This window comes from Leucoraja erinacea, chromosome 5 (assembly GCF_028641065.1).
Source record: "Leucoraja erinacea ecotype New England chromosome 5, Leri_hhj_1, whole genome shotgun sequence".
NCBI lineage: Eukaryota > Metazoa > Chordata > Chondrichthyes > Rajiformes > Rajidae > Leucoraja > Leucoraja erinaceus.
The window spans coordinates 93,987,334-94,011,934 of NC_073381.1; the positions used below are offsets into that span (position 1 = coordinate 93,987,334).

General features: G+C 53.0%; 1 protein-coding gene across 1 annotated transcript in view; it reads right to left on the reverse strand.

The window, feature by feature from the left end:
- Window positions 1–1,432: 1,432 nt before the first annotated feature.
- The window catches only part of LOC129697687 (equilibrative nucleoside transporter 1-like), a 79,796-nt gene continuing 56,627 nt past the window's right edge, over window positions 1,433–24,601 (reverse strand). The window contains 6 exon segments of the mRNA XM_055636396.1: window positions 1,433–2,114; window positions 5,012–5,208; window positions 18,985–19,070; window positions 19,636–19,744; window positions 20,296–20,393; window positions 23,132–23,225. Of these exon segments, the coding sequence (XP_055492371.1) occupies window positions 2,003–2,114; window positions 5,012–5,208; window positions 18,985–19,070; window positions 19,636–19,744; window positions 20,296–20,393; window positions 23,132–23,225 (696 nt within the window). The 3' untranslated portion in view covers window positions 1,433–2,002.

Sequence of the window (24,601 nt, forward strand, 5' to 3'; positions counted from 1 at the left end):
GGAGCGATCTCTGCTGCTCAAACTCCTCCATCCCTTCCTCCCCTTCCCTTGCCCGGTCCTCTGGGGTCTACCTATTAGTTTAGTTCAGAGTGGAAGCAGGCCCTGTTTAGGCTAATTTCCCAATATAAGGGTCCAGTATTGTCCCTCCTCGGGTTCATAGCTTCATAATAGACAATAGACACTAGGTGCAGGAGTAGGCCATTCGGCCCTTCGAGCCAGCACCGACATTCAATGTGATCATGGCTGATCATCCCCAATCAGTACCCCGTTCCTGCCTTCACCCCATATCCCCTGACTCCGCTATTTTTAAGAGCCCTATCTAGCTCTCTCTTGAAAGCATCCAGAGAACCCGCCTCCAGAGAATTCCACAGACTCACCATTCTCTGTGAGAAAAAGTGTTTCCCCGTTCTAAATGGCTTACTCCTTATTCTTAAACTGTGGCCCCTGGTTCTGGCTCCCCCTTCATAGGGGACATGTTTCCTGCCTCTAGCATGTCCAAACCCTCACCATTTTATATGTTTCAATGAGATGCCCTCTCGTCCTTCTAAACTCCAGAGTGTACATGCCCAGCTCCTCCATTCTCTCAGCATAAGTCACATGGCCACTAATGCCTCCACAATCTCTAAAGCCATCTCTTTCAGAACCCTGGGGTATAGTCCATCTGGTCCAGGTGACTTGTCCACCTTCATCCTTTCAGCTTCCCAAGCACCTTCTCCTTTATTAAGAGCAACTCAACTCACTTCTGACCCCTTCTGACTCTCTTGCATTTCAGACAAGTTGCTGGTGCCTGTGATGACTGATGCAAAAAAACAGTCATCTGCCATTTCTTTTTTCCCCGTATTACAACTTCTCCAGCATCATTTGGAGTAACTGAGCAGGAGAGGCAGCATCTCGGGAGAACATGGATATTTTGGGTTGGGACCCCTCAGAATGGTTGAAGGTGGAGCATCATTTTCAATTGGTCCAATGTCCAATCTTGTCCCTCTTTTACTCTTAATATATTTGAAGAGAGAATGAGGCATGCATATCGGCCCGTCTTCTTTTCTCTCTCTCTCTCATTTATCATACTATTTACAGTGTTTACATATTCTGTTGTGCTGCATCGAGTAAGAATTGAATTGCTCTATCTGGGACGTATGACAACAAACCACTCTCGACTCTATGAGCTGTCTGTAAGGATCGCACTCGTCAGGCAAAATGCTGGCGGCAGCAAGAACTAGCAACAGGTAATTCAGTGTTTTCAAGGAGCATTACCCATGGAGATATGCCAGCAGAGCGACTGAAGAGATCGCTCTTCATGCCCATTTTAAAGACCACAGTACAGAGACTCCCGTGATCTGTTAACACCAAGGTGGTAATGAAGTTTGTCGCTCCTTGTATTTAACACTGCCAAGGATGCAGGAGGTTGAATGTAACAGAGCGTGACAAGTCATTAAGATTAGACAGCATGCGTTTATAAAGACAAAAACATCAAGCATAAAAATATACACTGTATTAAAACTAAAGTTATTGCTGAGGCATTGTCGACTGATGGCCACATAGACAACCCAGATCCTGGTCTTTGCCAGACCATGGCCACTAATACCGCCGAGTTCCGTGGAAGACCGTACCACTTCCTGGGCCTCCATTAGCAGTAGATCAATTAAACAACATTATAGTCTGGTTCGGGAGGCACTCACGTCTCTTATTAATGTGCAGCATATCTCTCCGGCTGGGATTTGTGGGGAGGGGAGAGGGAGGGTGAGCTGTGGCAGGGAGAGCTGCCCTCATCCCATTCTTTACCAAGGCCCTCTCACCCCTCCCCATTCTCACACTCTCGTTGCCTGTTGTGCGAGGGTACAGGACTCAGCTTTCACGCGGACCAAGCCAGTGGCGTAGGAAGGGCACAAACTGGATGGGGAGCAGAGAGGTGGGGTTGTGGGGAGGGAGGAAGGGAGGGACGGTCCAAACGGAAGTGTTGAGTGGAGGAGGCTTGCTCGTGTCACACCACACCTGGTTGGAATCAGACCAGTGCACGGACCAAAAAGCCGAGAAAGGCTCCGGACGCCAACCCCAGGGACAGGAAGAACGACATGACGGCTCCAGCCATTTCTGCCTCCTTTGGCGACACGTTCCTGTCAACACAGCAGTCAAATGACAGTCAATACATGTCCCCGAGGTCCCACCCTGACAGGAGCACCCCACCCAGACAAACCGATGACCCCGCCCCGATGGCCAGGCCGTTCCCCCGGCCCGATGACAGGCCCTGCCCGATGACAGGCCCTGTTCCCCCACCCCGGCAACAGGCCCCTGTCCCCCTCGGCAACAGGCCCTGTTCCCCCACCCCGGCAACAGGCCCCTGTCCCCCTCGGCAACAAGGCCCTGTCCCCCTCGGACAACAGGCCCTGTTCCCCCCCCTCGGCAACAGGCCCCTGGGCAACAACCTGCCCCCCCCCCCCGGCAACAGGCCCCTGTTCCCTCCCTTGTCAACAGGGCCCTGTCCCCCTCGGCAACAGGCCCCTCCCGCTCGGCAACAGGCCCCGTCCCCCTCGGCAACAAGGCCCTGTTCCCCCTCCTCGGCAACAGGGCCCCGTCCCCCCGGCGACGGCCCTGTCCCCCTGACAACAGTCCCCCCGGTGACAGATCCCCCCCCCCACTATCAGTCAAGTCGCTCCCCTCAAACAACAATGGACCACACATCCAGCAGCCAGTCTCCACCTCCCCTTCCCTCATAAGACAACTGGCACTGATCCCAAACATTCGACGATGTATTCAAGACAGAGTTAGATTTAGCTCTTTGGGTGAAGGGAATCGAGAGATGTGGGGAAAAAGCTGGAATGGGGTACTGATTTTGGATGATCAGCCATGATCATATTGAATGGCGGTGCTGGCTCGAAGGGCCGAATGGCCTACTCCTGCACCTCTGCTATGTTTCTAGCATCATTACCATCCCACCTCCTGACAAGCCTACACCCCCGGCAACAGGTTACGTCTGGATGATGGCCCCTCCCACCCAAATCCTACCCCTTCCTCATTGTGCAAGTAACCTCAGGCTTGGCCTCAACAGGAGCAGGAGGAGGAGATGGACACAAAATGCTGAAGTAACTCAATGGGACAGGCAGCATCTCTGGAGAAAAGAAATAGGTGACGTTTTGGATTCGAGACCCTTCTTCTTCACAGGAGGTGACGATTCTGCCCCAGGCACCTGCTCCACCATTCAATAAGATCCTGGCTCATCTTTTACCTCTGCACCACTCTACTCTACACATCTCCCTCCAGTCCCTTTATATCCACAAATCCACCTGTCTGTGTCTTAACATACACAGTGCCACAAGCCTCTTGGATAGAGAATTCCTAATATTCACTCTCTCTCACCTGAAGGGCTGACCCCTGATAAGAACCAGAGGGGTCAGACTCCCAGCCAGGAGAAACTACCCAGTGAAGCCCAGGAACAATCTTGAAAGCTGGCTTGGTCACGGAAGAGAGGATCGGGCTGGAAGGATGTTATTTAGGCTGGACATCTCTGGCCTGTGGGATTCTGCAGGAATCTGTGCTGGGACCTTGTTTGTTTGTGACTTACATAAATGATTTGGATGTTAATGTAGGTGATCTGATTAGCAAGTCCTCACTCAGACGTCACCAGGAGTTACAGACTGTGAGGAATGCTGTCAAAGTGTACAACGGGATATAGATCAGCAACCAAAATGGGTGGAGAAATGGCAGATGCAGTGCGGCAAGGTCATTTTTGGAGAATTTGTTTAGAGTTTTGGTCGCCCTGTTACAGGAAAGACGGGGAGCTTTGGAGAGGGTGCAGAAGAGATTCACCGGGATGTTCACTGGGATAGGAGAGAACTTGTTATAAGCATTGTGTCAGATGATGAGGGAGACCCGATTAAGCTATATGAAAGGTATACGAGAGACACAGATAGGATGGATAGACAGAGTTTGTTTTCCCCAGGGTGAAACTGTCAAAGAGGGCATGGCTTTAAGGTCAGAGGGGGAAAAGTTTGAAGGAGGCCAATTGTTTTTACGCAGAGAGTGGTGCATGCCTGGATCGTGCGGTCAGGGATGGTGGTGAAAGCCAATACTATAGTAGTGCTTAAGATGCTTTTAGATAAGGCACATGATCAGGAAGGGAATGAACAGGATCTAAAGAAGGGTTTTGATCCAAAATGTCACCCATCCACGTACTCCCGAGATGCTGCCTGACCCGCTGAGTTACTCCAGAACTTTGTATCTTTCTTTTCCAAGGCAATGGATAGATATGGACCATGTGCAGGCAGATGGGATTAAATTGGCATGGTGGTCGGCACAGATATGGTGAGCTGAAGGGCTCGTTTCTGCGCCATGCTGTTCTATGCTCGAATATCAGGCTAGCTCTCAGGTAAACACCTCCCCATTTTGCTACATCCCTCCCTCCCCAAGGTCTGGGCAATTCTGAAAGCTCGTCACTAAAGCCTACTCACTAAAGTTCTACAGCCACCTTCAAGCTTGAGATGCAACCTGTTAGATCCGGGACCGACACCAGTTTTGTCTCCTGGTAATATTACACATGACCAGGACGATCACCTCTGTGCCTGGAGATGTGGGGGAAGATTTATTTTGGAGAGAGGAGAGGGTGGGGTGAGGGACTGGGCACTGGGGGAGGTGTGGGAGAGAACTGGAGATCAGAGCAAAATGTGTGGAAGGATCGGCAGATGCCGGGTTGAATCGAAGATAGACACACAATGCTGGAGTCACTCAGTGGGACAAGAGCATCCCATTGCCGCTCTCCAGAGATGCAGCCTGTCCCGCTGAGTTACTCCAGCATTTTGTGGCTATTTAGTGAGATCTGGGCAGCTGGACAAAGGGTGGCTGGCAGGCTTAGGGGTAGTTGTCCAACTCGTCTCCTCGAACTCCCCTCCTCCGCCACCTACCATGTGCTCCTCCTCCTCCTCCTCCTCCTCCCCCCCCACTCTCATCCCCTCTCCACTCCCTCCCCCCCTCACTCCTCACCCACACCCCAGCGCCCCCTCTCCAGCCGTGCACTCACTGCGGTCCGTAGCACATGCAGAGACTGGCCATGTAGCCGTTGCTGAAGGCGAAGAGGACCATGAAGCAGATGTACCAGGCGTCATGGGCGAAGAAGACGGGCAGCTGGCGCGGGTAGATGTTGCACAGCATGAAGAGAGGGATGAAGACCACTCGGGTGATCACCAAGGCCACCAGCCACTTGCTACCCTTCCGGGGCTGTGGATCGATGCAGAGAAGCAGAGGTTCAAACGTCACAGTCAGTGGAGGCCGAGTCAATCCCGTGGCCCAACCCTCTCCTCCCTCAGCCTGTGGGACCCCCCCCCCATCCCCACACCATCCCCACAGTGCGAGGGACAGTGCCTGGCTCGTACTCGTACACAACCCTTCCCCACTGCCCGAGAGCTCCATCCACCCCTTTATCCTGTCCACCCTCCTCCCCCCAAGCTCTGCAATCTAAAGGGCCTGTCCCACTGTATGAGGTAATTCACGAGTTCCCCCGAGTTTTTCGAATCAGGGGAAAAATTTCCGTAGCGGGTCCGTGGGAGTTCGTGGATGGCTCCTAGCGGCTCGTACGAGGAAAAAGTAACATTTTTTTTCATCACGAGTATTTTTTAACTCATGTACATTTTTCAAAGTGTTGAATAAACGTCACGAGTTTACCGGATTTCCCGAGTACCTACCGTTACTCGTACGAGCCGCTACGAGACATCCACAAACTCCTACGGACATTCTCCGAGTTTGAATCAGGGGAAATCTTGGGAGAACTCGTACAGTGGGACAGGCCCTTTAAGCTAACATTCTCTGTCTCCCCCCCCAGTGTTGTTGTAGGATATTAGACTTAAAAAGGTAACCCTACTTTCCTTTCCACAGACAGTGTCTGACCTGCTATGTATCCCTGGCATCATTATTTTTATTTTGGTGTCATGAATGTCTGTTGCCCTGACACCAATCTCTGCGCGACCACACTAATTATTCTGCCATGGGACAAGGATTTGTTTATTCCCACTCCATGCTGTCAGCACACCAACGACTTTACTTCCTTAGAAGGCTCAGGAAGTTCAGCATGTCCCCAACAACCTTCACCTGGTTCGGGAACAGCTCCGTCCAAGACTGCAAGATATTGCAGCAAATTGTAGATGCAGCCCAGACCATCACACAAACCAACCTGCCTTCCATTGACTCCATCTACACCTCACGCTGCCTTGGCAAGTCCAGCAGCATAATCCAAGGACAAGTCACACCCTGGCCACTCCCTCTTCTCACCTCACCCAACAGGCAAAGGTGTAGAAGTGTGAAAACGCACGCCTCCAGATTCAGGGACAGTTTCTTCCCAGCTGTTATCAGGCATCTGAATCATCCTACCACAACCAGAGAGCAGTGCTGAACTACTATCTACCTCTTTGGTGACACTCGGACCATCCTTGATCTGACTTTGCTGGCTTTACCTTGCACTAAACGTTATTCCCTTATCATGTAAATGGATCGATTGTAATCACGTATTGTCTTTCTGCTGACTGGTTAGCATGCAACAAAATGAATGAATACGTTTATTGGCCAAGTATTCACATACAAGGAATTTGCCTGATGCTCCGCCCGCAAGTGTAAACGTGACAAACAGTGACAGTTAGGAATGACACATAAAACATTAATAATAAAATAGTATCGATTAAACATGTGAATTGAATAAAATACCAGAGCAAAAGGAGGCTACAGATTTTTGGTTATTGAGTAGAGCTAATACTCGTGGAAAAAAGCTGTTTTTATATCTGGCTGTGGCAGCTTTGACAGTCTGGAGTCGCTTTCCAGAGGGAAATGATTCAAAGAGTTTGTGGCCAGGGTGAGAGGGGTCAGAGATGATCTTACCCACTCGCTTCCTGGCCCTTGCAGTGTACAGTTCGTCAACGGAGGGAAGGTTGCAGCCAATAACCTTCTCAGCTGATCGAACGATTCGCTGCAGCCTCCGGATGTCGTGCTTGGTGGCTGAGCCAAACCAGACCATCGATGGAGAAGGTGAGGACAGACTCTACGATGGGCGTGTAGAATTGTACCATCATTGCCTGTGGCAGATTGTGCTTCCTCAGCTTCCGCAGGAAGTACATCCTCTGTTGTGCCTTTTTGACTTTTGGAGTTGATGGTAGCCCCCCACTTAAGGTCCTTGGAGATGATGGTTCCCAGGAACTTAAGGCTTCACAGGTGTGACTGTGGTGTTGTTGATGGTGAGTGGGGTGAGGGGAGGGGGAGCTCTCCTAAAGTCTACAATCAATTCCACTGTCTAAAGAGCATTGAGCTCCAGGTTGTTGCGATGGCACCAGGACGCCAGTTGTGACACTTCCTGTCTGTAGGCAGATTCGTCCCCATCCTGGATCAGTCCAATCGGGGTTGTGTCTGAGGTACAGTGAAAAGCTTTTCACCGTACCTCAGAACACGTGACAATAAACTAAACTGAACTGATAACCAATTCTCAATCCATGTCAGTAATATTATAGTTAGACACAAAATGCAGGTGTAACTCAGCGGGACGGGCAGCATCTGTGGATAGAAGGTGCTAGATGAGGTTTTGGGTTGAGACCCTTCGTCGGACTGAGTCATGGGAGAGGGAGACAGAGAGATATGGGGAAGGTGTGAAAAGGAGACATCAAAGGGGAGCGAAGGTCAAGGAAGATGTAGAACAGATCATTGTTAGCCAGGGGAAGTTGACATCGAAGCATACAGAGATAAAATTTAATCAGGGCGACCGTCAGACTGGTCGGAGAACTAGGATGGGGGAGGGATGGAGAGAGAGGGAAGGCAAGGGTTACTTGAAGTTAGAGAAGTCGATATTCATACCGCTGGGTTGCAAGCTGCCCAAGAGAAATACGAGATGCTGTTCCTCCAATTTGGGTTGGGCCACACTCTGACAATGGAGGAGGCCCAGGGCAGAAATGTCAGTATGTGAATGGGAGGGGTAGTTAAAGTGTTTAGCAACCGGGTGATCATGTAGATTTAAGTGGACGGAGCAGAGGTCAGTGCATTATCCCCTCGTCCACGTGAAACCCTGTGATGGCAAACACAATGGTATTAAGGTGTAGTGTCGTTTAGAGATACAGCATGGAAACAGTCCTTCGGCCCACCAAGTCCATGCCAACCAGCCATCACCTGTACACTAGTTCTATTCTACACTCTAGGGGCAATTTACAGAAGTCAATTAACCTACAAACCTGTAAGTCTTTGGAATGTGGAAGGAAACCGGTGCACCCAGAGAAAACCCACACGGTCACAGAGTGAACGTACAAACTCCAAACAGACAGCACCCGTGGTCAGGATCAAGCCTGGGTCTCCGGTGCTCGGACTCTATCGCTGCACCACTGTGCCACCATTTATGCAACTGCCTTCTACATGGCAACTTTTGGAAATCTAAATACACTACTATATATACTCTATCAATTCTACTTGTTACAGCCTCAAAGAATTGGAATACATTTGTCAAACATGACTTTCCTTTCATAAAACCTGCTGACTTGGTTTGATTGTATGTGGCTTTACTGTTTGATTGTTGACCTCAGCATCCTTGTCATATAAACTGTAAAACTAACCAGCCTATAACTCCCCGCGCGCCGTCTGTCTTGTATTTTGGACATGGAAGCCACATTGGCTACCTTCCAATCTTCTGGTACCTTCCTGGAATTTAGTAAGTCTAAAAAAAAAATCAGCCAGTGTCCATGAGTCCACTGTCTCACTTTTTCCACAAAGGGTGGTGGGTGTATGGAACAAGCTGCTCCGGAGGAGGTATTTGAGACTGGGACTATCGCAACGTTTAAGAAGCAATTAGTCAGGTACATGAATAGGACCGGCTTTTAGAGGGATACGGGTCAAACGCAGGCAGGTAGGACTAGTGTAGTTGGGACATGTTGGTTGGTGTGGCCCGTTTCCGCACTGTATGACCTCACCACGACTCTAATTCCCGTAGCTCAGTCAAACATGAGTTTCCCTTCATGTTGGTTCTAGTGAATATGCTGGAGTAACTCAGCGGGACAAGCGATCAGTCTGAAGAAGGGTCTCGGCCCGAAACGTCACCCATTCCTTCTCTCCAGAGATGCTGCCTGTCCCTCTGAGTTACTCCAGCATTTTGTGTCTATCCTCGGTTTAAACCAGCATCTGCAGTTCCTTCCAACACATTGGTTCCAGTAAATCCTTTCTTAGTTATTAGGTCCTTCATTGTAGAATCTAGCACTTTTCCCGCCACTGACGTTACGCTAAGAGCTGGGTGGTTCCTCGTTTTCTCTCTCATTTCGTGAACAGTGGGGTCACATCTGCTCCCTTTAACCCAAAAGAAAAAAACCCACAATCTACAGAAGAGTGGAAGGTGACTGCCAGTCCATGGAATTTATTTCCTTGTTCTGCTTTATACCTTCCTTGACAGTAAGGTGGCAGTCTTGTCCTTTTAATGTATGTACGTAAAGGTCTTGCAATTTATTTTTATGTTTCTCTCCAATCTGCACTGGTAATCTGTTGTGCCTTTATCATCAGTATTTTGCTCCTTCTTAGCCGAATTCGAAAACGCTCCGATTCCCTCTGCTGTTTCTAGCAAAAGTGTCCAACTTCAATTTCTCCATCAGTCATGGATGAATCATTTTTCCTTTCAGACAGGATTGTTTTTTTGTAATAGCCCTGTCCCACGGTACGAGTTCATTCCAAGAGCTCTCCCGAATTTAAAAAAAATCAAACTAGTGGTAAGCATGGAGAATGAACGTAGCGGGTACGTCGGAGCTCGGGGACGTCCCTTAGCGGCTCGTAACGCTAACGGCAGGTTCTCGGGAAGACTAGCTAACGGCAGGTAAGCACGGGAAGACTCGTGAAGACTTTTCAACATGTTGAAAAATGTCCACGAGAGCCCCGAGTACCGACGAGCGGCCATTGCCGTAAATCTCCGAGTTCGAATCAGGGCAAACTCGGGAGAACTCTTGGAATGAACTCGTACCGTGGGACAGGGCTTTAACTTGTAAAAATATTTCTTGCAAGCTATGGCAGTGGCAATACTTTCTAATCAACCAGTCCCATTCTCCTCTCACCCATTTGTCATTTTCATCTGCTCGATTTACATTTCACACTGCCTCGGTAAGGCCACCAGCATTATCAAGAACCAGTCTCACCCTGGTCACTCCCTCTTCTCCCCTCTCCCGTATGACAAGAGGAACAGAAGTTTGAAAACTCATACCTCCAGATTCAGGTCAGTTTCTTCTCAGCTGTTATTAGGCAACTAAACATTCCTCTCACCACCTAAAGAGCAGTCAACACCTCCCATCTGCCTCATTGGAGACATCCACAATATCTTTAATCGGACTGTACTGAACTTTATCTTACACTAAATGTTATACCCTTTATCCTGTATCTGTAAACATAGAAACATAGGTGCAAGAGTAGGCCATTCGCCCCTTCAAGCCTGCACCGCCATTCAATATGATCATGGCTGATCATCCAACTCAGTATCCTGTACCTGCCTTCTCTCCATACCAACTGATCCCTTTATCCACAAGGGCCACATCTAACATCCTCTTAAATATAGCCAATGAACTGGCCTCAACTACCTTCCGTGGCAGAGAATTCCAGAGATTCACCACTCTCTATGTGAAAAATGTTTTTCTCATCTCGGTCCTAAAAGATTTCCCCCTTAATAAACTGTGATCCTTGTTCTGGACTTCCCCAACATCGGGAACAATCTTCCTGCATCTAGCCTGTCCAACCCCTTAAGAATTTTGCAAGTTTCTATAAGATCCCCCCTCAATCTTCTAAATTCTAGCGAGTACAAGCCGAGTCTGTCCAGTTTGTACATTGTGGACGGCTTGATTGTAATCATGTATTGTCTTTTCACTGACTGGATTGCATGCAACAAAAAGCTTTTCACTGTACCTCAGTACACGTGACAATAAACTAATCGAAACACAAGATTCATATTGAATGACAACAATGTGAAACCCAATGTAAATGTTTTTCATGTTATGGTGAATCTTTACAACAAGATTGCCAACCAGTTGAATGAATGAATGAAATGAATGTATGAATGAATGAATGATTGAATGTATATGAATGAATGAATGTATATGAATGAATGTATGAATGTATGAATGCATGAATGTATGAATGAATGAATGAATGAATGAATGAAAACTTTATTGTCATTCAGATATACACCTAGACACAGTGCACCTTGAACGAAATTTTGTTGCATTTGACTCTCCAAAATCAGGTAATAGTAAAAAGTGCTAGGTGCGTCCATAAAAATGCCTCATGTGCATGGTTCTGGAAAATAAATATATATAAAAAGTTTTTAAAAAGTGTAGATATTTAAAAAGTTCTAGCCTCGGTTTTGTTGATTGTTCAGTAATCTTATGGCCTGGGGGATGAAGCAGTTGCAGAACCTGGTTGTCCCGCTCTTCATGCTGCGGTACCTCCTCCCAGAGTTAAGCAGTATGAACAGTCCAAATTGTGGGTGTGTGGGGGCTCTGGTAATGCCCTTAGCTCTAGCAGTTGCTTCTGACCGCACAAAATAAGATACAAAGCAGTCTTTTGCCTGGCTAGGTCCTCCGTGAATTGAATAAATCTACACAAATGCATTGCTTGAATTAATCTCCCAGCTTATTAGAGTGCATACATACATGCAGGTTAAATTCTCACATAAATCACTGCATTGCGCCATTGGCATGCTGACACACCCAGTATTATTCGATGACCAATAAATACTTTCTCCCACGGGATCTGCTCTTTTGCTACTTGGTGACGTCTCCTGATTTCCACCACTACATCATGTCCTACCATGCCCAAGGCCTTTGTTAACTCTGCTCTGATCTGCACTCTCTGTCCCTTGGGCCACACAACCACTTTTCAGCGGGTCAGGCAGCATCTCTGGTGAGAAGGAATGGGTGACGTTTTGGGTTGAGACCCTTCTTCAGACTGAGAGTCGTAGGAAAGGGAAATGAGAGAAATAGACGGTGATGTAGAGGGTGATGAATGAAAGATATGCAAAAATGTAGCAAAATTACTTTTTCTTTATCATTATCACTGTTTTTGCATATCTGAGGTGTGGAGGGAGCACCACACTGTGGGAGGGGGGGTGTGGAGGGAGCACCACACTGTGTGGAGGGAGCACCACACTGTGGGAGGGGGGCGGTGTGGAGGGGGCACCACACTGTGGGAGAGGGGCCGTGTGGAGGGGGCACCACACTGTGGGGGGGGGGTGTGGAGGGAGCACCACACACTGTGGGGGGGGGGGTGTGTGGAGGGGCAACCTCACTGTGGGAGGGGGGGGGGGTTGGGAGGGGGGGCCACACTGTGGGGGGGGGGACAGTGTGGAGGGGGCACCACACTGTGGGGGGGGGGGGGGACAGTGTGGAGGGGGCACCACACTGTGTGGGGGGGGGGGACAGTGTGGAGGGGGCACCACACTGTGGGGGGGGGGGGGGGACAGTGTGGAGGGGGCACCACACTGTGGGAGGGGGGGTTGTGGAGGGGGCACCACACTGTGGGGAGGGGGGACAGTGTGGAGGGGGGGACACTGCACCACACTGGGGAGGGGGGACCGTGTGGAGGGGGCACCACACTGTGGAGGGGGGGGCAGTGTGGAGGGGGCACCACACTGTGGGGGGGGGGGGTGTGGAGGGGGGCACCTCACTGTGTGAGTGGCGGGGGGGGTGTGGAGGGGGGCACCTCACTGTGGGAGGGGGGGTGTGGAGGGGGCACCACACTGTGGGAGGGGGGGACAGTGTGGAGGGGGCACCACACTGTGGGAGGGGGGGTGTGGAGGGGCACCACACTGTGGGAGGGGGGGTGTGTGGAGGGGGCACCACACTGTGGGAGGGGGGGGTGTGGAGGGGGCACCTCACTGTGGGAGGGGGGGTGTTTGGGGGGCACCACACTGTGGGAGGGGGGGTGTGGAGGGGGGCACCACACTGTGGGAGGGGGGGTGTTGGAGGGGGCACCACACTGTGGGAGGGGGGTGTGGAGGGGGCACCTCACTGTGGGAGGGGGGGGGGGGGGTGTGGAGGGGGCACCTCACTGTGGGAGGGGGGGTGTGGAGGGGGCACCACACTGTGGGAGGGGGGGTGTGGAGGGGGCACCACACTGTGGGGGGGGGGGGTGTGGAGGGGGCACCTCACTGTGGGAGGGGGGTGTGGAGGGGGCACCACACTGTGGGGGGGGGGGGGGGGGGGGGGGTGTGGAGGGGGCACCTCACTGTGGGAGGGGGGGTGTGGAGGGGGCACCTCACTGTGGGAGGAGCCGTGTGGAGGGGGCATCGCGCTGCTTTTTTTGTTTTTAACCAAAAATGATTTATTCAACTATTTTCAATAATATGTACAGTATGAAATAAATGAAATCAAAACCCACTTCCATAATACAAGTCAAACAAATACTTTTCAATACCAAATACACACTTAAACAGCTATATCCCCCCCTTGTCACGGATGCATTCCACCCCTCGCCGTGCCCATTGGTCCCGGAAATCCCCCAGGGTGCCCGTGGACAGCGGGTATTCCCTCTCTAACGCCACCCGGGCACGGACGTAACCCCGGAAAAGGGGCAGGTGGGCAGCCGGCTCGGGCAGAGCCCTCTTCTGCCCAGTGCCGTGACTCATGGATAGCCAGCCTGGCCAGGCCCAGGAGCAACACGACCAGGACATCTTCAGCCCAACCCTCTCCAAGGTGTGTCCAAAGATGAGGATGGTGGGTGTGAAGTGCAGCCAGAAGGCAAGGAGAAGCCCCTTTAGATGTTGGAACAGGGGCTGCAGCCTCACGCACTCCATGTACACGTGGTACACAGACTCTTCCAGCCCGCAACAGTGGCAGGCGGCTGGCGAGTTTGTGAACCGCGAGAGACACAAGTTGCAGGGAACTCCTTGGTGCAATACCCTCCACCCCAGGTCCCCGATGTAGAGGGGGAGAATCCCTGCGTAGAGGGACCCTGGGAGCGTTGCACTGAGGGAGGGGCAGTACTGAGGGAGCAGCACGGTTTTGTTTTTGTATCAAAAATAATATATTTGTTTTCGAACACAATACAAAAAAAACACAAAAAAGTGTAATGACAATCCCACCAACATATTACAAAATCCCAAATTATTCAGACACTGAATTCCAAACAACTGTGTTCAAGAGAGAGCTAGATAGGGCTCTTAAAAATAGCGGAGTCAGGGGGTATGGGGAGAAGGCAGGAAACATAGAAACATAGAAAATAGGTGCAGGAGTAGGCCATTCGGCCCTTCGAACGTGCACCACCATTCAATATGATCATGGCTGATCATCCAACTCAGTATCCTGTACCTGCCCTCTCCATACCCCCTGATACCTTTATCCACAAGGGCCACATCTAACTCCCTCTTAAATATAGCCAATGAACTGGCCTCAACTACCTTCTGTGGCAGAGTTCCAAAGATTCACCACTCTCTGTGTGAAAAAAAATGTCCTCATCTCGGTCCTAAAAAAATTCCCCCTTATCATTAAACTGTGACCTCTTGTTCTGGACTTCCCCAACATCGGGAACAATCTTCCTGCATCTAGCCTGTCCAGCCCTTTAAGAATTTTGTAAGTTTCTACAAGATCCCCCCTCAATCTTTCAATCTTCTAAACGGGGCACTGATTGGGGATGATCAACCATGATCACATTGAATGGCGGTGCTGGCTCGAAGGGCCAAATGGCACCTATTATCTATTGTCTATAAATATACTAATAACTACTATACAACAACGTTCCTCTCTAACACCAGCCGGGCATGGACGTAACCCGGGTAAAGGGGGCAATTAACTGGCTCGGGCAAAGCCCACGTCTGCCTGGCGCGGTGACTGGCGGAAGGCCAGCTTGGCCAGGCCGGGGGGGGGGGGGGGGGGGGGCACACTGTGGGAGGGGCGATGCGGAGGGAGCTCAGTGGGTGAGACTGCATTGAGGGAGCACCGCACTGTAGTAGGAGGAAGCACTGCACTGTGGGAAGGGTGGCACTGCATAACAGCCGCAATATGTTAGGGAGCTAAATAAGTTGTTGGGCGTGTTTAATAGTGTGGGATTTTTTTTGAGTCAGGGAATGTTGCTGAAGTTTTCGTTGGTTTGGCACATGGCCGCAGTGAAGTATTTCAATGACCCACTGTGCTCCCAGTTGGAGGAAAGCCTTGTGTTTCCCAGCCCGGGCGTTCCCGCTACAACAGAGTCCACACAGGCCATTCGATGGGGAATAATGTCTTGCTGATACCCGTCTCAAGCCAATGTTTTCACGCACACAAATGTCCCAACACCACGGCTTTATCAGTGGCTGCGGCAATCTGACTTTGCTTGGCATCTCGTGGAGATATACAGCATCATGCCCCAGGATGTGCTCCCACAGACTTTTCATTTTCCCAGCCTCCCACGGCAAAGGGCAGCATTCCAATGACGAGCAGTCCCCCCGTATTGATTGTCTGCTGTGTGCTGCAGTTACCAAACGCAGCATTCTCACGTTTGAAATTCCTGTTCCCTTGACCATGCATTTAAACTAAACCACATAATACTCCCTCAGCCTCTGCCTTCTCGCCAGCTCTCTACAAACTATCCACATCGCTCTGCAGTCCCCCTGGCTTCGACCGATAGCACCTCCTTCCGCCAGCCTTTGCATCATCAGCAAACTTGGAGACAATCTCACCCGAGCCATTAGCATGCACTCCACATCACTGAGGTCTCAGCAGCCATCCCTGTGCCAACCTGAACATTAGCTGTTTATTCCAGCATTCCAACTTTGGCTGATCGTCTGATACTTACCACGTTCCCATTCCCCCCCCCCATCACAATTCATCCAACATTGTGGTCTCACTGACTCACTCATGTCCTAACTCTCTTATTTCCTTTTTTCCGTGCCCACAGTAATGGATCCCACATTCCCAGTTATTGAAGAAGGAGTAATTCTAGTTAAGGGTCAGAAGTATGATCTCGACCCGAAATGTCACCCTTTCCTTCACTGCCTATCCCGCTGAGATACTCAGGTTTTTGTGCCCGACCTGCGGAGTTACTCCAGCACTCTGTGTCTTCTGTTGACCCCTTGAAGCTCAGTTGGAAAAGTAGAAGGTTGCCAAGCTGAAGGGACAGTCCCACTTGGGCTATTTTTGTCCCACACTCACTCTTTGTTATTCCTCTGGCAACATCGCTGTGGAACATCCAAGTATTTCAATATGTTCCATTATTTGCCCAGAGTTGGGGAATCGAGAACCAGAGGTCATAGGTTCAAGGTGAAGGGGGAAAGATTTAATAGGAACCTGAGGGGTAACATTTTTACACATAGGGTGGTGGGTGTACGTAACGAGCTGCTGCAGGAGGTAGTTGAGGCAGGTACTGTAACACGTTTAAGAGACATTTAGACAGGTACATGGATAGGACAGGTATGGAGGGATATGGACCAAACGTGGGCAGGTGGGACTAGTGTAGATGGGACATGTTGTTCGACCTGGGCAAGTTGGGCCGAAGGGCCTGTTTCCACGCTGTATCACTCTATGACGATTATGCATTGGCAAGTTTTCACAAGTTCACAAGTTATAGGAGTAGAATTATACCATTCGGCCCATCTATGTTTCTATGATTCAATCATGGCTGATCTCTGCTTCCTAAATCCCCTTTCCCTGCCTTCTCCCCATAACCCTTGACACCCGTTCTAATCAAGAGTTTGTCTATCCCCGTCTTAAAAACATCCTGCAACGGCCTCCACAGCCCTCTGTGGCAATGAGTTCCATAGAATAACTACCTTCTGACTAAAGAAATTCCTCCTCACGTCCTTTCTAAAAGAGCGCCCTTTAATTCTGAGGCTATGACCTCTGGTCCTAGACTCTCCCACCAGTGGAAACATCCTCTCCACATCCACCCTATCTATCTGTGGAATTCTCTGCCACAGAAGGTAGTTGAGGCCAGTTCATTGGCTATATTTAAGAGGGAGTTAGACGTGGCCCTTGTGGCTAAAGGTATCAGGGGGTATGGAGAGAAGGCAGGTACAGGATACTGAGTTGGATGATCAGCCATGATCATATTGAATGGCGGTGCAGGGCCGAAGGGCCAAAGGGCCGAATGGCCTCTACTCCTGCACCTATTTTCTATGTTTCTAAGCATTTCATTATTCTGTAAGTTTCAATGAGGCCCCCCCTTCAACCTTCTAAGCTCCAGCAAGTTAGAGTCCCAGTGCTGTCAAACGCTCATTATATGCTAACCCACTCATTCCTGGATCCAGGAATATTTTAGAATATGATGATATCACTCTGAAACTCAGCCAAATAATTCCTCAAACTGGCTTCATTTCATAAATATTAAATTTTCTGACCAATCTGTGTTGTGATTGAATTGCATACAAAATGCGTATTGGGATCACTTTTCCACAGAGGATCCCTTGTTTACTGGAAGGTGATCACTAATTAATTTAGCCTCGTTACTCAAGACCTAAAAAAGCTTCTTCCGTGGCTGTTGTTCTGGAAGACTCTGCCAAAATATGTTGATGGACTCCTCATGCCAGTGGGAAGAGTGTCAAAGTTTTAAAGATCCCAGGATTGTTACGGCTGCTGCAAACAAGGGACATGTGCAGGAAGGAACAGCAGATGCTGGTTCATACTAAAAGATAGACGGCAAAAGCTGGAGTAACTCAGCGGGTCAGGCAGCAGCATCTCTGGGGTGAAGGAATAGGTGACGTTTCGGGCCGGGACCCTTCTTCAGACTGACAATTCAGACATGCGGAGCACAAGAACTCTGTACAGCAACTGCACTCCGAAATCCCTTTGCTCTGCAACACACCCCAAAGTCCTGCCGTTCACTGCCATGGTCCTGACTTCCCAAACATACCACCTCACAATTATCTGCATTAAAATGCATTAACCATTCCACAGCCCATCAATGTCCTGCTGCAATTTCCGACAACCACCTTCGCTGTGCACTCTCGTGTCAACTGCAAACTTATTAATCGTGCCTTGTATGCACTTTATTCATTCGACCCCACTCCCCCCTTTACCATTTTGTCAGGTCCCTTTGTAAACATATTCAGACCTTAATCATTTTTCATGCAAAGGCACGGAACAGTCAGTAACAAACGCTCCACAGATGCTGCGCAAACTAGCCAGGAATTCCCGGCACCAGTAGCTTTTCCTTGCTTCCTCCCTTCCCCACTCCTTACTATCACTTCTCGTACCCTCTCCTCCCTCCAACTCCTGTCTCCTCTCTCCCCACGCCATGCATCTCTCCCCTCACTCGCACTCTCCCTCTCCCCCCTCCCCTTTATCCTCTTCCTTCTCCTCAACAGCTGCAACAGTACTTCTCAACTGTTTCTTTTCTCTTTGGGACAATGTGATTCACTCCTGTGTCTCTCCCCCTTCCTCTCTCCCTCTCCCTCCCCCCCCCCCCTCTCCCTCCATCTGTCTCTCTCTCTGTCCATCCCTCTCTCTCTGTCCACCACTCTTTCTCTCTCTCTCTCTCCCGCCCCCTCTCTCTCTCCGCCCCCCCCTCTCTCCGCCCCCCCCTCTCTCCGTCCGTCCTCCTCTCCCCCAGTCAGCCAGCACTGCTGCTGGCCAAGGACATTCTCTGGTGACCCCCTGCAGCTCGTGCCTGTGAATGGGCCTGTTTTTTGGGATGTTATGTAGAAGCTGTGGCTGGTTGGGGCAGCTCACTGCCCACCACACATCCTCTGGATAGGAAGCGGGCACACACCCACCAGCACATCGGCTGCAGCCCAGTGCCCTGACGACGCAAGGATGGGTAGCCAGAGTCCGTCCCCTCCCTCTGCCCCTCTCTCCCCTCCCTCCTACCCTCGTGCCCCTGAGCTCAGCCGAACCCCTCCTGCCCTGCCTCATTTCACCCCGTCCACTCTCCTGCACTGAGGACCGCTCACTGCAGACTCACTCGTGCCAACCCCTCTCCCCCCCCCCCCTCCCTCCCTCCCCCCCCTCCCTCCCTCCCTCCTCCCCTCGCTCCCTCCTCCCCTCGCTCCCTCCCTCCTCCCCTCGCTCCCTCCGTTATCACACTGTGGACTCACTCACTCACCCACATGCAGAAGGCGGTCAGACTGCGGCCGAACCAGTCGAAGAGGTTGAACATGAGGAAGCAGCATATGGGGATGAAGTACAGCCCTTGAGACACGGACAGGGGTTAGTGACGGGAAATCGGGGGCGACAACGAGGGCAGAGGGGTGACCCACGGAGGGGGATCCCTGAGCGTTGAGCTCTGCTGACAGGGATCCCGCCCACACCCCTCCACCCCGCTCCCATCCCCCGCCCCCTCCGCCCAAACACAAACCCCCCTCCCCAAATCCCACCAACCTCAACACTGCCCCTTCCCCGACTCCCGTCCCGCCCCTCCTCTCCACACCCTCCCCCCCTCATCCTCCCTCCATCCCTCCTCCACAATTCCTCCCTCGTCCCACCTCATCCGCCCCCAACCTTGCCCCTCCCCCCTCCCTCCCCCAAAACCACCCCTCCCCCGGCCGTGAGACCTCCTCCTTCCCCCCCCTCTCTCCCCATCCCCCTCTCTCTCCCCTCTCCGTTCACCCTCTCCCCCCTCTGCTCCCCCCACCTCTCTCCCCCTCCACTGTTTACCCTCACACCCCTCCCCTCTCCCCCATCCCCCTCTCCCCTCCACTGTTCACCCCTCTCCCCCTCTTCCTCCCCCCCCCCCCCCCCCTCCCCCCACACGTACTCCAGATCCCGTCTCCGGCCACCGTGGAGACAGCGTCCACAGTGACGGCGGGGAAGATGCTGATGGTGACGGTGAAGACGAACCACACCTGCAACGCCAATGGCCACACCTGCGGGAGAGAGGCAGAGGCAGAGGCAGCTGGGGGTGGCAATGTGTGGGGGGGGGGGGGGAGGGGGAGAGGTTGGGACGGGGCGAGGGGGGGAAACAGCGGGGTGGGGGGGTGGGACGGGGAGAGTAGGGAAGGCAAGGATGGGGAGGGGTGGGATGCGAATGGGGAGGGGAGGGGTGAAGTCAGTGGAAGGGGTGGGCTGGTGAGGGCTGGACAGTGGGGAGCAGGGGCCGATGAGGGGAAAAGTCAGAGTGGGGTGGGGGTAAGTTTAGGGCGAGGGGGAGGGGTTTTGGACAGTGAGGGGGGGGTCAGGAACTTAAGGGGTAGACAGTGGGGTGAGGGGAGAGGGTACGGCGGGGGGGAGGGGAGGGTGCAGGTCGGGGGAGGAGAGGGTGCAGGTCGGGGGAGGGTGTGGGTCGGGGGAGGGTGTGGGTCGGGGGAGGGTGTGGTCGGGGGAGGGGAGGGGCAGGGTCGGGGAGGGGGGGTGAGGTTGGGGCAGGGGTAGAGAGCGGAGAGCCAGGTGATGGGGCAGTAGGTGCTCAGGCACTCACCTTCCTCAGGATGGTGATGACTGAGGGTCCCTCGTCCCGCTCCCCGCAGTGCGTCTCCACGTGGAGTGTGGACGGCCTCTCACTGGGGCTGCTGCCGTCTGTGCCGGGATCAGTGAGAGTCAGGACCACGGGCACCAGATGCCAACCATCACCTCCCCCCTCCCCCCCCCCCCCCCACCGCAGGCCACCCAGTATCCCCCAACTCACACCCACCCCCTCAGCTCACACTCACTCCCCCAGATCACCCCCCCAGCTCACACCCACTCCCCTAGATCACTCACCCCCAGCTCACACCCACTCCCCTAGATCACACTCCCAGATCACACTCACCCCATCCCCCCCCCCAGCTCACACTCACCCCCACCCCCCCCAACCTCACCCACCCCCACACCACACTCACCCCATCCCCCCAGCTCACACTCATCCCCACCCTTACACTCACTGCCCCAGATCACACTCGACCCCCACTCACACCCACCCCCCCACAGATCACACTCAGATCAGCTCACACCCACTCCCCAGCTCACACACACTCCCCTAGATCACACTCCACTCTCACAGATCTCCCCGCCAGACCACACTCACCACCCACAGCTCACACTCACCCCCCAGATCACACTCACCCCATCCCCCCCAGCTCACACTCACTCCCCCAGATCACACACACCACCACAGCTCACACTCACCACTCCCCCCAGATCACACTCACCCCATCCCCCCAGCTCACACTCACCCCCCCCATCATCACCCCCCCCCCAGCTGACACTCACCCCCCCTAAATCCCACCCCACCCCCCCCCACACCACCATGGCCATTCCCCCCCTCACTGCTTCTGTCCCTGTAAAGTCTTACTTTAACCATCGAACAGCACAGCAGAGGACCAGGCCCTTTGGCCCACGTCGTCTGTGCCGAACAAGGTGCATAGGAAGGAACTGCAGATGCTGGTTTACACCAGAGCCAGACACAAGATGCTGGAGTAACTCAGCGGGACAGGCAGCGTCTCTGGAGAGAAGGAATGGGTGACGTTTCGGGTCAAGCCCCTTCTGCGGTCTGAAGAAGGGTCTTGACTCGAGACGTCACCCATTCCTTCTCTCCAGAGAGGCTGCCTGTCCCGCTGAGTTACTCCAGCATTTTGTGTCCACCTATGATGCCACCATAACCGGCACATCTCCCCGTGACCCATATCCCCCCATTCCCTGCATATCCACGTGCCAATCCAAAGGCCTTTTAAACGCCACTATCGTATCTGCCTCCACCACCACCCCCTGCCAGCACGTTCCAGGTTCCCACCACCCTCATGTGTAGAAGAATACCTTGCCCTGCACGTCTCCTTGTGCCAAAGCCTCCATCCTCCCAGCCTGTGATCCACTCATCAACTGGTCCAGGACAACTTGCATTCATTTTCCCCACACACTTTATTTACTTGTCCACTAGGAGAGGTGCACAGCCCCAGTTTACATACAGTTCTCAAACCCCACTCAGGACTGTCAGCTTTTATACAGCTTTTGACCCATGAAATTGTGCGCACTCTCTAACTTCTTACCATCGCTCACATAACCTTCTCAAAATCACTAATACAAATACAGTAACACTTATGAAAACTAAACGACATGCCATTCGATCCTTTGTTTGTATTCAATTTTAGTAAGCATGACTATCAAGAGCCCTGTGCCCTGGGATATAGCTAGCTGTGGGCGGCACGGTGGCCCAGCGGTGGAGCTACTGCCTTATGCCCCTGTCCCACTTAGGAAACCTGGACGGAAACCTCTGGAGACTTTGCGCCCCACCCAAGGTTTCCGTGCGGTTCCCGGAGGTTTTTGTCAGTCTCCCTACCTGCAACCTCCGGCAACCACCTGCAACCTCCGGGAACTGCACGGAAACCTTGGGTGGGGCGCAAAGTCTCCACAGGTTTCCGTCCAGGTTTCCTAAGTGGGACAGGGGCAATACAGCGCCACAGAGCCCGGTTTGATCTTAACTGTGGGTCCTTATCAGGACAGAGTTTGTACATTCTCCCTGTGACCTGCATGGGTTTTCTCCGAGAGCTTCGGTCTCCAGTGGTAAGAATATTGATTTCTCTAACTTCAGGTAGCCCCGGCATTCCCTCTCTCTCACTCCCTCCCCCACCCAAGTCGCAACAGCTTCTCATTTACACCCAACTAACAGCTTACAAAGGCCTGTAGACAAAAAATGCTGGAGAAACTCAGCAGGTGAGGCAGCATCTATGGAGAGAAGGAGTAGGCAACGTTTCGGGTCGAGACCCTTCTTCAGCCTGTTCCCTTTATCCTCGTCCTCGTTACTTTGTTTCATCTCTTTCATTCATTGTTCTTTATCTCTCTACATCTCTCAGCTTCCATATCTCTCGATTCCCTTATCCCCCAACCAGTCGGAAGAAGGGTCTCGACCCGAAATGTCACCGTTGCTTCTCTCCAGAGATGCTGCCTGTCCCGCTGAGTTACTCCAGCTTTTTGTGTCCATGTGGAACGCAGATCTGTACAGCACAGGAACAGGATCTTCAGGCCAAATTAAACTCATCTCCTCTGTCGGCTTGTCATTCATATCTCTCCATTCCCTGCATATCCCCGTGCCAATCTATAAGCACCTTAAACGCCACCATTGTAGCTGCCTCTGGCAGTGCGTCCCAGATACCAGGCACCCTCTGTGTAAAAATCCTTCCCTCACCCACATCGCCTTTCAGCTTTCAGTCCCCGACCTAAAGCTGTGTCCTTTAGTCTTTAGATGTCTCCTGCACCCTCTCCAAAGCCACCACCTGCTTCCTGTAATGGGGTGAGCAGAACAGAACTGCAGGCAGTCCTCCCACAGCCTCCCAGCTCCTCACCTTGCTTGATCAAGTCCACCTTGCTCAAACACTCCTCCTGCTGGGCCTTCATCCATTCCTCACTCTTCACCTTGAAATGATGGCGGGAGAAAGCCTGGTCCGAGAGGGGGGGGGAGAGAGTGGGGACACAGGGGGGGGAGGAGTGGGAGAGAGGAGGAGAAGAGGGGGGGGGGAAAGAGAAGGGGAGGGGGGGAGAAGAGGGGGGGGGGAGAGGGGGAGGGGGGGGAGAAGAGAAGGAGAGGGGAAGAGGGGGAGGAGGAGGGGAAGAGGGGGAGAAGAGAGGGGGAGGAGAGGGGGAAGAGAAGGGGGGAGAGGAGAGGGGGGGGAGAGGAGAGGGGGGGGAGAGAAGGGGGGGAGAAAGAGGGGGGGAGGGGGAGAGGAGGGGGGGAGGGGGAGGGAGAGAGGAGGGAGAGAGAGGAGGGAGGGAGGGAAGAGGAGAGAGAGGGAGAAAAAGGGAGAGAGAGGGAGGAGAGGAGGAGGGAGAGAGAGGGGAGAGCGGAGAGAGGAGAGAGAGAGGAGAGGGGAGGAGGGGGGAGAAGGAGAGGGGAGGAGAGGGAGGGGAGGAGGGAGGGAGGAGGGGAGGGGAGAGAGGAGGGGGAGGGGAGGGGGAGAGAGGGGGAGAAGAGGGAGGAGAGGAGAGGGGGGGAGGAAGGGAGAGGAGAGAGGGGGAGAGAGGAGAGAGGGAGAAGAGGGGGGGGAGGAGAGAGGGGAGAGGAGAGGAGAGGGGGAGAGGAGAGGAGGGGGGGAGGAGGAGGAGAGGGGAGAGAGGAGAGGGAGAGAGAGGAGGAGAGGAGGAGGGAGGGGGAGACAGATAGAGAGGAGGAGAGAGAGTGCGGAGAGAGGGAGAGAGAGAGGAGAGGAGAGAGAGGGGGGAGAGGAGAGGAGAGGGGAGAGGAGGGAGAGGAGGGGGGAGGGAGGGGAGGAGGAGGAGGAGAGGAGAAGGAGAGGAGAGGAGGGGAGGGGAGGAGAGGGGAGGAGAGGGGGGGGGAAGAGAGGAGTAGAGGGAGAGGGAGAAGAGAGGAGAGGGGAGGAGAGGAGGGGGAGGAGGGGGGAGAAGGGAGGAGGGGGAGAGGAGAGGGAGGGGAGAGAGAGGGAGGAGAGAGAGAGGGAGGAGGGGGGGGAGAGGGAGAGGAGAGGAGAGGGGAGGAGAGGAGAGGAGAGGGGAGGGGAGGGGAGGGGAGGGAGGGGGAGGGGGAGGGAGGAGAGGGGAGGGGGGGAGGAGGAGAAGAGAGGGGGGAAGAGGAGGGAGGAGAGGGGGGAAGGGGGGGAGAGAGGGGGAGGAGAGGGGAGGGAGGGAGGAGAGAGGGGGAGGAGAGGAGAGGAGAGCAGAGGAGAGGAGAGGGGAGGAGAGGAGAGGAGGGGGGAACAGGGGGAAGGAGAGGAGAGGAGCAGAGAGGAGGAGAAGGGGGGCGAGGATGGAAATTGAGAGGGGAGGAGAGGAGGGCAGGACGGGAGAGGGAGAGGGTGAGG